Below are 14,261 nucleotides of genomic sequence, written 5' to 3'. Positions count from 1 at the left end.
TCTTTTCAGTTTATTTTTTTTATTTTTTTTTATAAGAGATATGAAAGGGAAAGCACATCAGCACCTTCTGGTCTTGTCCTTAGCTCCCCGGCAACATTATTATCGAGTTCGGGCTTGACAGGAATATATATATATTTTAAATTACCCAGAACGCATTTGCTTCCAAGCAAGAGTGAGCAAGACACCACATCCATTAGAATAACGCTGCCACCTTTCCATCCCCTTTATTTTTTTCCTCCTCTTCCCCCGTTTCACCTCATGGTGAGGAAAGGTGCGTAATTTCACTCCTTCACGCCTTCAGGAACCTATCCCTTTCTCTACTTAATTTCACACGGATTGGAGTTATTTCACTGGTATTAAAATTATTAATTCCAGTACAAGCTGTCAAGTCTTAGATTTCCACCTGTTTGTTGACTGATTGGCAGTGCTGTTTTACCACCTTTCTTTTATTCCATTGGATGACCCCTCCATGGGGAGGAAAGAAAGGCTGGAACGAGGAAACCAGCGCCCACACTGATTGACTGATGTGATTTTTAAGAATTCCAGGCATCTTATCGCAGCCCATTGAAATAATTAATTTATAATGTAGTTATTGCAGCTGACGTGGTTCTACTCGGTGATTTGCTTCCTTAATTTGATATCTTTATTTTAATCTAAAAGATGCACCAATTGGCAATGAGTATTCGGCGAATATCTACCCGGGATTTCTTTTGGTTTCTTGTTTTCTAATATTCCTCTAGTTGTTTTAAATCTTGTACCTTTTGGCTTGGGGAATGGTTTAGCCAACTTTTTCTGTGTTTAATTAGTGCTAGACTTAATTTTTCCAATGGAAATAAGACAAAAGATGCTGACCAATGATGACATAGGTATGGAGAGGAGCCCATCCGAATTGCTCCAATGGATCCAGAGAAACATCAATAGACCCTGGGCCTATGATGACACCCATGTCCCAACCAATTGTCTCCATTATTTTGATGGGAGTTTGGAAGGTCACCTCTTGTTTAAGTTATGTGAGGTGCTTGGATTTAGTTGAAGGCTTATTTTAAATATGTGATGGTTGTAGAAGTATACTAATATACATGATGTTGATGGATTGATTTTTATAGCCTATACATATATGCATATATATTGATGAGGACATGAATAATTTATCATGTATGCATGGATGTGCTGCTTCTAGAACTTGCACATGCAATAGTGACGTGTGCAGCATATTCTGATGATTTTTTTAATTAGATGCCATATGAGACAATACTGATCAGCTTTAGTCTCATTATAGATAGCCTATGTTTAGAATGCAAGGGAGGTCAAATAAAATCATTTTAGGGAACAGGAATAGCTAACGTGTTGTGGTTTACCAATGCACCTGGGATGACCATTCTGAGATCACATTGACTTTATTGAAACTGCATTAGATGAAATATGAAACATATGTTGATATGCAACTTATTTAACATCTATCTAGCTAATCTTTTTCCTTTTTTCTGTGGAGAAATGATGGCATATCCACCCATCCCTAGGCTGGTCAACAAAGGTTAGGAAGAGCAGAAAGAACTGGAAAAAGGGAGGAAAATGGTTGCCCAAGGTGACCCTTAGCTAGGAAGATTAGCTGAAACAGAGAAAGTGGGGAGATTTTAATCTGATAACAAAATTAAGAAGTTCACTTTTCATATATCATTAAAAGATGTGGGTAAAATAGTGCTATCTAAAATCAACATTTGCTGGAGTCCAAGTGATTTTGGATTAACCGACATGCAATGACATTTTTGGAACTAGGTAAGATCAAAGTTACCAATGTACATTATAATAGGTAGCAGTATTTAGAACCCACAATTGGATTGGAAACTTTGTCTCATTAACATAGACAGTTATGGTGCTCTGGAAGAAAAAATGATTAGGGGCCCTTTCATGGAAAATATAATTACATCTACTGGCCATTTGAAATGAAAGGTACAGAGGTTGCAATTAACATAATTATAATCATCAGCTCAAAAGAAGCTAAAGTTTGCATAGGTTTAGGTCCTATTGCTATCAAGTGCACCCTACACAAGGAATAAATTGTGGGGTCTAGGACAGATTCAGCTACCTTCATATGATGAGATGACCATCCTAGTCTCTACAGGGTGAAGTGAAAAGCACCAGGCTCCTTCCATTGGTTTGAGCATGTGGTGAACATCTTAAGGAAGATTATGATTTCATGCCAAAAAAAAAAAAAAAGAAGCTCGAGCAGTATATACGAATGCAGGGCATTCATTTGGAAATCACTGTTTTATTGACTTTGATAGGAATTTTGAGTTTATTATGCATTGGAATTTGAACTTCATCCTGATGACCCTAAGTTTTTTTTTTTTTTTTGGTGTAATCCTGATGATCCTAAGTTTGAAAATTGTTTGAATGGGGTTTAAGTTTCAGGTTAAGTTTAACACATTCATAGGACAAATTTTGGATAGATACAAGTCCTTGGACTCATAGTATTAGGTATATGTTTGATTGTAAACTAAATGTACTTCTTTCTTTTACCAAAAAAAAACTAAGTGCATTTCCTTTACCTAGAGAACCAATTACCCATTCTTGTAATCACTCTTTTTTGGTTTTGCGGAGAAAATCACACGGGAGAAAATAAAGGATTTGGTAGGCCCTCTACCTATAGAACATAGAGGGCCAATAGATACAAATATGCCAACTAAACTAGAAAACTATCTAAAAATAACAAATCAGAATCTTCTACGGGATGATTTTTGCATCGCAAAATCTTATACCATAGTGGATAGCCATCACATCATCCATTTTGGAGAAAGCTGATTCTTCTTCATCATGATGAGTACATCGCACTATCGATGCCGCGTATTCTAAAAATAATGAAAATTATCCATCTTCAAAATGGATGATACAGTAGCTATTAACGCAAAATTCTATGATCCAATAAGTTGCACCGCCGAGAACCCGAACTCAAAAACAATGGCCTTAGATGATCAAAGTTACTCTACCAACCAGAACATTAGATCTTAGACTTTATGACAGGATATATCATTCCTAGCCTTAACAAATGAGCATTTACCATGTCATCTCCTGCACATATTCTCTTAGGAGTACATATGAAACATCATTGTAGATAGTGCTAAATTTAAATTGATATGTAATGAGTGTGTCTATAAGGATGTTGTTGTGGTACAAATTAAAGAAATCGAGTAGGACAATGAGTGACAGTTAAAGCAAAAGAAAAAAAAAAAAAAGATTTAATTCCTCAAGCACGATTGCGCATAATCAATTGTCGGGTGAGAAGCCAAAGTAACTTCATCCTTTTCCGTAGTTAATAAAGTAACTTTCCTCCAAAAGGACAACAGAATGGGCGAACTTAGAGGTCATCTCATCCTTATTTTTTGGACTTTTGGGGAACTTTCACGCAGAAATACAGTGTGGTGCAAGTTAAACTGATCAATTAAGTATAATTAAAGTTATTTTGGAGGAGGAGGTTGTTAACAAGTGAATTTAGACATGATCCTTCTACCTCAAGAATTCTCAGGGCACCTTAATGGAAAAACCATCATAAGTACGTAGCAGTTTCATTTATGCTTAACATGGTAATTTTTTGCTTCTGTGGATTAAATTTCAGCCTCAGATAACTATGCCTATGATAAAGAAAATCTATCTCATGTTTTGGGCCAATCATTTCAGTCCAACGCACTCTGTGCTCTGATAGATAGAAGTTCTAGTACGAAGTGCAGACACTTAAGAGGAAATCAGTGATATGAAAATAAAAAGAATGACATGATTTAAACAAAAGTTCATTAGAAACCTAAGCCAGTTTCAAAGTTAGTTGGATGAATCCGCAAGCAACACTCAAGACTGATTCCATCTATCAGTTATCTAGATGTATCTCTCTTGCACGAGCTCACTACCAGACAAGCACCATTTTAAGGGATTTCCAGGGACTGGATAAGTGCACTGGAGATCATACTCTCACATATGATGCCATTGAGAGTTGAAAGCATGAGGGTTAATGTGGCTACAAATGGTGGCAAATATGAAACAGGCGAGAACTGCTGGGATACACACAGACCCATGAGATTCCACAAGCAAGACCACAGGGGTTTCCATATTCTGACACTAATATATGGCTACACCACCGCACATACAAATACACATATATACATATATGCACATACATACATACATACATACATATATTATAATTGATACCGAGCATTTTTGTGCCAATTTGATGCAAAGATTAGATGTCATCATATATAAATTTAATTATTTTAGATATTTTTGTAGTGTAGAGCATGCCTGAAGATTTGAATTCTCAATTAAGATTTTCTATCCTCGATTCTAAAGATGAGAGAACCATCTCAACTATCCTCTAAAGAGCACTTCTATAAAAAAAAAATAATTTTTAGAATCAAGATGCTTTGCAGTCCATATTAGGGCATACAAAAGATAATTCAGATCTTAATTATGGACTATCGCTAATTGGCATGGTAGGCAAGATCATACGTCAGTCACAAATAATCTATAATTCGAGATCAGATTTTTTTCATTACAGATCCATTACATTGCAAATCAGACGTCAACCACAGATGACCTAACATTCATGACCAGACCTCTTCATATCAATGGCTCTGCAATCCAACATCCAATCAGCTTCATATAACACATCAATTTCTACAAGTTATACTAACTATTTAATATCATATAATATAAAAAAAAATTTATTGCACAAAATAACCATCACACACTATATTTATACGGAAACTATCGATTCTAGATTCGAATGATATAATCCTTACCGCTCGCCGCAAGAGCAGTGGTTTGATTCCAAAAGGCCCCAACCATTTCTCCGGCCTTTATTACATAAATGCACATTTTCGCCACCAATGCATCAATTTATCCATAGCTCCAACTCAGACAAAGATTGGGTGGGTGGAGGATAGACGGCAGAGAATGGCCCTCTTAGTAATTTAAAAAAAAAAAAACTCATTTGTTTACAAAAATTTGAATATAGAAATTCCATGGTACGTAGCCAAAGAGCTGCGAGCTCAATTTCCCTACGCCTGATTGCATGCGCCCTCGTAGCCACGCCGTATCAACAATAATTAGCACGCCAAGCACATTGGAGGGCCACGCACCGGCGGTGGTCCTGGCGCGCAGCCCAGACAAAGCGGGACGCTACTTCGAAGGAATATTTTCTCGTGCAGCAACTCCGTATGCCTCACCATTTGCAGCGAACGGGAGCTTTCATCGCAGCTTGGGCTCATCATTCCAAACTGTCCAATCACCGAGCCCTTGATCCAGTCTTGAGATCATCGTCGAACGGAAATTTGACGAGACGACTTCGATTTTTCCTTTGCGTTTTCTTTTTGACAGGCCGTGTCATGGGACCTTAAGATGGAGGGGACCGAAACGAGAAAGGTCACGAGCTCGTACGTCCACGGAGAAACTTTTTCCCTTTGTGCGACTCTGAAACTTTTCTCTTTGTACGTTTGCATTATTATTATTGACCACCCTCCACCTTTGTTTTTGTCTTCATTCCCGCTTCCCATGGCAATCACGCTCTGAATTAGATTCCGTCCAAGGATGAAAAATTTGTGAATAATATTTATTAAAAAACAGAAAAAATTTGTTAAGATTAACGATGACAATAGATTACAAATAAGATTTCAGAATCCAACACCTTTTGTGCAGTTTGCGTGGAAGAGACGTAGAGTGTTGTGCAGCATTTCATAGCCGCCGAGAAGAGACTGGTTGTTATCAATAGTGACGTGCCGTATGTGGCACGTAAGACCAATCTAATTCTTAGAAATGATGGCGATTATTCATTGCAGTGCATCACTCTGCGATCCAATCCGTGATGAAAATTCTAAGATAGCGGAGACATTACTGCGAAGTGGGCCTCTGTCTTATATCATTGCATTGCATGTGCGGCAGATTAATAATATATAAATTAAATTTTAATATTCCATTGATTAGCACCTCTCTTTTTAATAATTACAGTGGAAATAATAGTAAAATTTTATCTTTTCCTAAACTAATTTTAGTATTACAAAGCTAAAAAAAGATAGTTAAAAATGTGAGTAAGAACCTGGATGATGTAAGAAGCATGCATCAACCAATTTGGGATCTATTCCGCGTTTATAGCAAGGTATACAACTTTTATGTTATACTATGTTGTCATTGGAATGCGGTTCTTAGTCAGGATAACTGAAAGTGAGGTATGAGGGTGTCCTTTTAGAGAAGTGACCTACAAAATAAGTCATGACAGAGATGACTACAGCAGAAATCCTCCGACACTTAAATTAGATTTCAAGAAACAGATGAGAAGAAGCGTACGAGAGAAAGAATACATACTTTAAGGATCTTTTTGGGATCTCTATTTATAGATAAAGACGTGCATTATTAGGAGGACGTTATTTCTGACCTTTCCCAATCGAATCGGACATGACGTATCGAGATTTGGGAGCAAGATTTTTGGAGTGTAGCAATTATTTCTACTTTATTTGCTTTGGTGTCAGCGGTTGTGCAATGATCATTTGAATTTGAAATGAAGACATGAGATGAGATTGGACTAGCTTTAACTGAGAGGACTTCAGATTAGACATCGGCATAACTAATAAATATCTGGATCGATTTGATGGAGGCAAGCATTGAAGGGGAAAAACAATCGGGAGCTAGATATACTACAGAAGTAAGGATGAATTGAGTATGAAGTATACCTACCACCAAAGTCAAGATCGACTTGATCAAAGATAAGCACACTGCAGAAGTAAGGAACGATCGAATACGATGTAACCTAACTGAGTCTTCTTCATGTTTTCGGCATAAAGACGATACTACCCCCAACATTCTCCATTTCCTTCAATTAATTTGCAAATAATTTTCAGGAATCTAGTGATCAACAGAAACGTTTTTGCTTAGACTTAAAGCAAAAATACATACTTTGTCATAAACATTCTCAAAGAGTACATGATTAGGACGGGAACATCTGAAAAACTAGTTTCTTGGGCATGGAATGCTAGTAAATCTTACACGGGCAAAAGCAAAAAGAGTGCTCATTTAATATAGCGACATGGATCTGCTGAAAACTGATAGCCCACCTAAGCTATCCGCCAAGATGAGAACCATGTTGTGATTATAGTCCTCAACATCGGGTGCACAAGCAGTCCAAGTGACACTTTCAGGAGTAAAGCTCGCATGATTTATTTATGGCATAAGTATGAATCATCCAAAGGCAGCCTCCACAGGATAAAACATCCCTATGGGTAGTGCTCACTAAGTATACATTTTCACCTGCTTTTCAATCAGAGCCATCGGTATGGATCAGGAAAAATAGCACGAATCTCAAAGAAAATAAAAATCAGGTGGGCAATCAGTTTTATTTTGAACAACATGCTTATGTGGCAATCGTAAGCACTTATGCAAAGCACTGACATGGCACCTCCATTGATTCCTTAAAAGTTACAAACAGGGGTTGAGATCTGATTCAACATGAGGCAGTCGATGCTTTTTGGGGTATGCAAGTTATTATTTCCCCAAGAACCTCTTTGTTTGTATTTACACAGTCATATATCTTTCATATATAAAGAAACAGCAAATAAGATCCTATTGACAAGACTGCCATGGAAGGACAGAGCATGGTAGGCCAATTACTATAAGCTTAAGAACTTCTTTCACAAGATAGATGATTACGATTTGTAGAAAGTTACAGTGGAAGTCTTAATTATCATTTCTATCTTCATTTCATCATTCTCTGTGGTTATGGAAGGATCGGTCCTCTCATCAGCATAGCACGCTTGATTGTCTGTTTTCCTCTCTGAGCTGAGCTTGAGAGAGAGTCCTGCACAAGACTTTGGCAGCTTACCATCATAAGCTTTGCAGATGTAAGCTTCAAAGTTCCGATAATCCTGCAATCAAGAGCAGAAGATGTCTATTAGTCGGCACGCGATACTGGTGTGCAATTATATTCAAGTAACAGTAGAACCTGTTTGACTTACGAGATGTTAGATTATCACCATGAAGATTCACATCAAACATCATTTTGAGAAACAGTATGGTTACTTGCAGATCTTTATAAGCACATTGGATAAGATAGAATTCAAAGGAAGAACATAGATCTGAAGAATTGGTAGAATTAGTTGGAAAGAATATCGGTAACCAGTCCTCTTCACTTAGAGGATGATAGTATTGATATTCAGTTTAGAATAAGTGCATGTAGCTGAGAGAAAAATTAAACTTAGAATAAGAACTTTGTTTTCTAGTATGTTTGACCTCTCAAACATGTCTATTTTGAGAAAGTGTGAGTTCTACCCAAAGAGAAGGAAGCATTGAAAATCTGCATGCCAGTTTGTTAAAAATGCTAAGACAATGAAAAGCTAGTGGTGTCACTCCAAGGAGCCGTGCAGATGGTAAAAGTTCTTACCATAAAGATACAAAGCAAAGACTACAGCATTGCTATCATATCCCTTTTCTGGTAGCTACTAGGCAGGCATTGCTACTTGAAGAATTGGGCTTGTGGGATGACTATGGTTTATTATGGTTTCATGCTTGGCACTGATTGAGTATTTGCATCAAGGACAATTGAAAGGCATTTGAGAAAATAGTTGTGAACTATTCTATAATGAATGCATAGTAACAGTATCACCAATAGATTTATGTGGACTGTCTACAAGATTGTTATGGTACCAAAGAATAAACAATGCTGTTTAAATAGATTCACCTCTTTCAGTAGTAAATGGGCATTCTTCATACATGATTGGGCATGCGAGATAGGTTCGATTTGGTAAGGTTTCTGTACTTGCACCTGATTTCACAATTCTGTTGAGGAAATTAACATGGGGTTTGAAAAGAACGCCATGATCTAACTTGGCAGGATGGAATCAGGATGAGATGATGACTGCTTAGCACATTCATTTTTTAGCACAAGGTCATACATATTAGACCGGCCTCCACACGACCTCCTTGTTTCCACTGAAAAATAGATCAGCCACATGGCTATGATATAACAGGAAGATCAGACAGGTTTTAGATCCTTCTCTTTTGTGTTTCAATATAATTTAGGCTTTGAACTGAACTGTGTTGAAAATGAATCACTGGCCCAAATTTCTGATGTCAACTTGAAATAAGACTCTGGTTTTTGTCTTATGACAGTATAAGATTCCTATTCATTTGCAATACACTAGGGAGATAAACAGAAAAACCTGTATCTTTGTTGTTCTGCTCACCAAAAAAGAAGGGATTTTGCAGAAAAGTCTGTTTTTCCTACAAAGGAGCCATTTTGGACTTTACTTGACCATGATGCTCCTATCTTCAAATGAATGCAGATATTAATCTTAGTCGATGAATGCTTTGGCAATAAAGGCACATATAATACAAGTAAATGCATGTGTCCGCATATTCTTCTAAACTAAATAATCATGATGGCAGGGGTATCACGGTCCAGTGAACTTCATGATGTACCATTTCTGCAGAAAAAAAAAATGGGGCCCAATTTTGCAAACATGATTTTTTATTCCCCTAAAAGACATGTGGATCACATCCTCTCCAACATCTAAAATTCATGAAGTATAATGAAATAGGCTGTAAGTTGTAAATATAAAACAGTGTGCAAATGCCCTTGAACACCACAAGAAGCAAGCATCGAAATTTCTAAAACATATTAAAGCATCAAGTGCATATAGTCAGAGTATGAACTAACATCATAAAGTGGTTGTCCATCCACTACCACCCAAGGCACATATGTGTGAGGGGGTTGAAGGGAATCCGTTTGTGCTGCATAATGTAATTCAAGCTGCAAACAAAATTCCAACCATGTCAGAAGCAACAAGGGTTTAGCTTATTGTATGTTTCTACACATGCAGATATGCGAGTAACCACTCCTGGGCCATTAGAAACTTAAAAAAAAGCATGCTGTGCTATAAGTGTACACCATTCAAGATAATACGCTAGAATAGAACAGGATCAGGTTGGTGACAATATGATCATTTAGTGGAGGAAAACCAGTTGCTGGGTGGCGAAGTATACTTTCCCAACCTACACTAAGTCATATATGGACCTACTAGTAAGGGGTCTCAAGTTCAAGTTGGAAAGTCAGGAAACAGGAGGGAGTGAGTTGGGAAAGTCTTTGATTTGAAACTGTGAGTAGAATTTAAAAGATTTTTCATTCCAAATGACTTAAAATAGGTTTCAACCAATAAAGAAGTAGGCAACATTCAAGCCGAATCAAACGAGGAGGATTAGAGGCTTTTTGGCTGTATTTATGCATGATTAACAAGCCTTATACTGTCAACTGTCCGTATGTATATTATTAAAGAAACACGGACAATCATATTGAATTATCATTAAAATGGCAAACTTTGTTGTTTGAGCCCAGTTGGGAAAAATATAATTACATTGTCAGCTAAGTAAACGAGGGTCAACCACCAAAAGTTGAATTATTAATTGATCATTACACAATAAATCAAAAATTGAATGACCCAATTATGTTGTATAGAGTGAAAAGCTCTCAAACATGGATGAAAGAAAAGCTTTAGCATGAAGCTTTTGATTGGAGAAAAAGATTAAAAATGCACAGAAAAAAAAAAGAAAAAGGTAACAGCCACAGAATAAAATCTATAAGAAAGATCAGCAACTAAAAACATACTTCTGAATTACTTGTAGAAGACAGCGGTAACATAAATGTAATCTCTACTCCATTTAATATCCGCCCAATGTTGGTAGTAGACCTAATTACACAATAGCAGAGTGCATATGTCTTTGTTGTGCTGTCAGGTTGTACCGTCCAGCACTGGAACAAAAAGATCCTACGTGGAACCACAAAACTTTACAGAGAACCAATAGCCTGAAGCATTATATAATGTGCAATCTATATGATCAGTGGATTGGGAATTTTCATTTCAAAGCTAGATATGAGGGGAGAACAGGGCAGCTTAAGTTCCAGTCCTTTCTTTTGCCACAATTAATGATCAGGGCCTGCTGACCAAAAGTCTAAATCCCAATTCCTCGATATCTTGGTCATTTAATTTTTAGTCCCTTGCCTTTGTATAAAAATAGCACAAGTGCATATGAAATACACACCACAAAAACAAAATATGGTTGGCACTTATCAATAAATGATAGTCAAACCAAGGACCTGGAATTGATTCCCCTGCCCCCATAGAGAGAGAGAAGAGATAAGGAATTGATCATGCAAATGTTCATTGCATTCAGAATCATGTATGAAAGTAATTGTTACACTGAATTAACTCAAGAAAGTCAACAAGATAAGGGATGCATCAAGCAAAAATTCTACAAATAATCAGTAAGTGAATCCCCCCCCCCCCTCCCCACCAAAACAACAAGTGGCCATCATTATAAATCTATGGTACAAAATGATGTAAATCAAGTTTAACATATATAATGAAGATCAATAAAACATGGAAGCTACCTTTTTCCCATATCCACTTTTATAGCAATCCAAAACAGCATTTGAGTCTAACCCAGTTTTTGAGAAGCAGGATTCCCACTCAAGGTACTTATGCTCCATGACCAAACTCTCAACACAATAGATGAAACTGAAATGCTCACTCTGCAAGGGATTTTGAGGAAATCAATTCATCATATATAGGGAATTAACAGAATATGAATCTTACAAGTCACTTATGCTACATAATAAAGATAGAAATGGCAAAAAGTGATGTAAGATAACCTGCACCATGCATGTCATAGCCCTTTTGCAGCTACAGTAAATTAAAGATTCAATAAAAGATGTGCTAATAAGCACTCGATAAACAGCTGCATATACCTTGTAAAAGAAAATTTCTAGACGCCTGTTAAATATATGCCTCCTGGACTGATGACAGTCGAAAATTCTCATATGGATTTTTCTTTGCAAGGACGACAACCCACGAGCTAATTACATGCAATTTTTTTTAATCACTTCCTGTTTTGTCAGTATTACTAGAAATAAAATGAACTGCAGATAAAAGAATGTCATGTTATCATGGTATTAAGAGCGTTAATACTACATGTCACATGCTGCATAGGCTATAGTGCTCCACCTACATAAAAACTTCCAGAACTCTAGACAAGCATGTTTCAATTAAGTAGCTATTGCCATGATATATATTGATGTCCAAGAAAGCAATCATATCGAGCAATAGAAAAATGATATTACCACATCCGGCCAGGCAGTGATGGCACAGGCTTCTACAGTGTTCAGCACACACTCATTAGGACCATGCTGCAAAATGCAATGCAAATTAGTTTGTTTTGCAGGAGGCAAAAGGATGTCAGTGTAATAGTTAAGTGCAAGAGAATACTTTTAGGATGAAAAGAGGGAAAGAAGGGTGGGCATCTTTTACATCACGTTGTAAAAAAAAATAATTTAAAGATCATGATACAGAACACAAAACAAAAGAGCGAGTTCCCCTTCAACTTTTGTGAACTGAGGAGGGGCCCTTTTACTGTTTTACGTGAACAGCCATATTATGATAACAAGAAATGAAAGGCAGTTTGTTGGGTTAAATATTTGATTTCCCCTCGATCATCTTTGCTTCATTCTTGAGTGGGCGTTAATAATTACTCAAATAATCCACTGGAACATATTGAATAGGACTGCATCCTTGGGAAAGAAATGTTGCATATGATTTTTTATGACTAATTTAAACAAGGGCCATGAAGCAAGGAGAGAAAGTTAACGAAGAAATGTTTGATTAGTTTAACATGAAACCCAGCAAAATATACCTTTGCTACATGCAAAGCCCTCATATAGTAAATTTGTCTTCTGGATGAAGTTTCTCTTCCTGTTTCAATTTCTTACGTTGATTGCTATCATAAAATTTCTATTGCTCTTCTCGTCTGTCATAAAATCATTTGCTTGCATCACCCCTGCACATACCTGGTATTATCTCACTTAGTTCTCGAACACTCTATCCATGGTCTACTAATTTAAAATCCCTGTGAACACCACTGTCATCCAATCGAGAAAAAATCAATTTTTATTCATCCCTCCAATCAGACCACCTCCTATCTCACTGAAAATCCCATATAATGACCAAAATAATAAGAAGAGAGCAATTCACAAGTTCTATAGCCGAATTAAGTTTCCAAAAACTTAATTAAAGAGGACTAGGAGGAGAACCTGGCAAGAGATGGTATCATTGGATCCAATCCTGGCGTTACCATAGGGGATGAGATCGAGTTCGATGATGTCGATCAGCCCGTTCTCGAAGATCTTGGCGAGGTAGTTGACGATGAAATTGGAACAGTAAGGGCACAGGGTCTCGTAGTACAGAGCCAGCGGCACCTTCCGAGCCGAAACAGGGGAGGAAGCGAAGCAAGAGGAGGAGATAAGGAAGAAGACGAGAAGAAGGCGACCGGAAGCCATGCGAATCGAGAGGTTTTCGGGACCTACGGATTAATGCGGAATTGAGGTTTCGGACTTGGAGCTCTTCTCCCTTTCATGTCATCATCGCGCCCTGCGCCTCCACCCGGACAGCTGGCGCTCGGAACAGCGACCCGAAATTTTTTTCTTTTTATTTTTTGATCTGACGTCCGGGGCGGAGACGAGGTGCAGTCTGATGCTAGAAGTGCAATGTTTCAAACATTATTTTGATGGACCCGAAAACACACCCAATCTCCCGAAAATGGGGAGATACCGCAGTGGAATATACCTTCTGGACTCCGTCTTTCGTGGCCGGAGGAAGTTTTGGTGATTAGCCAGGCTCAGATTCTCGCCCACTACCCAATTATATGCTGGTCCAAAGAATCATAGCTTGTGCACATAATTTTAAAGGAGTTCCTAGAACTCTTCCATTAATCTATGTCTAACCTTTAATTTACTCTTTTTTTCACTTAGTTCTCCCAATCAAAACTGACTCACGGCCGGCTGGCTGAATTGCAATACAAGTCGCAGTCACCAATAAGTTAGGGGACAATGCTTATCGGGAGGATAATTCAAGCTGCTGATTGGTTAGTAACATTGACTTTATCTCAATCCTTCCAATGTTCTGTTGATGACATTCTGCCTTTTGTCTTATATGTTATCTTGCATGCTGATGCCTCTGGGATTTGTTATGATTGGTGCCGTTGTTTAATGCATATTATGTAGCTGCTTCCATGACTTATTGTGTGTTAGTATTGGCCCTTACTATCACTGCTATGTGCTTGTATTTTCTCCAGTGCAGCAGTTTGTGTCATCAGCATCGTGGACTTAGTAATTTAGTTTCGGTTATCTTTTTCAAATGCCTGCTTAAGCAAAGGGTGGCAGTTGGTATATAATTTACATA

General features: G+C 37.5%; 1 protein-coding gene and 1 long non-coding RNA gene across 3 annotated transcripts; both read right to left on the bottom strand.

The window, feature by feature from the left end:
* Positions 1–4,432: 4,432 nt before the first annotated feature.
* Positions 4,433–5,578, bottom strand: LOC109506621 (uncharacterized). Its single transcript, XR_002166048.3, has 2 exons — positions 4,791–5,578; positions 4,433–4,622 (listed from the first exon to the last, which is right to left on the bottom strand). It is a non-coding gene; the product is annotated as an uncharacterized lncRNA (long non-coding RNA).
* A 1,833-nt stretch (positions 5,579–7,411) lies between these two features.
* Positions 7,412–13,544, bottom strand: LOC105057145 (gamma-interferon-responsive lysosomal thiol protein). Of its 2 annotated transcripts, XM_010939627.4 has the most exons (5): positions 13,115–13,531; positions 12,149–12,214; positions 11,420–11,560; positions 9,692–9,784; positions 7,412–7,901 (listed from the first exon to the last, which is right to left on the bottom strand). In XM_010939627.4, the coding sequence occupies exons 1-5, from the start codon at positions 13,358–13,360 to the stop codon at positions 7,683–7,685; spliced, it is 765 nt and encodes a 254-aa protein (XP_010937929.1). In that variant the 5' UTR covers positions 13,361–13,531; the 3' UTR covers positions 7,412–7,682. The 2 variants fall into 2 exon arrangements, with proteins under 2 accessions (XP_010937929.1, XP_010937930.1); XM_010939628.4 differs by lacking the exon at positions 9,692–9,784 and having other exon boundaries at positions 13,115–13,544.
* Between the last annotated feature and the right edge of the window lie 717 nt (positions 13,545–14,261).

This window comes from Elaeis guineensis, chromosome 14 (assembly GCF_000442705.2).
Source record: "Elaeis guineensis isolate ETL-2024a chromosome 14, EG11, whole genome shotgun sequence".
NCBI lineage: Eukaryota > Viridiplantae > Streptophyta > Magnoliopsida > Arecales > Arecaceae > Elaeis > Elaeis guineensis.
This window is presented reverse-complemented; position numbering and strand designations above follow the sequence as displayed.

What these genes read in the sequence shown, in the direction of transcription:
- LOC105057145 (XM_010939627.4), bottom strand. Translation starts at nt 13,360, where the DNA reads ATGGCTTCCGGTCGCCTTCTTCTCGTCTTCTTCCTTATCTCCTCCTCT. An exon ending in ATGATACCATCTCTTGCCAG is followed by an intron (nt 12,215 to 13,114) that starts GTTCTCCTCCTA and finishes TGCATTTTGCAG; the next exon opens with CATGGTCCTAATGAGTGTGT. An exon ending in TCACTGCCTGGCCGGATGTG is followed by an intron (nt 11,561 to 12,148) that starts GTAATATCATTT and finishes AATCCCTTGCAG; the next exon opens with AGTGAGCATTTCAGTTTCAT.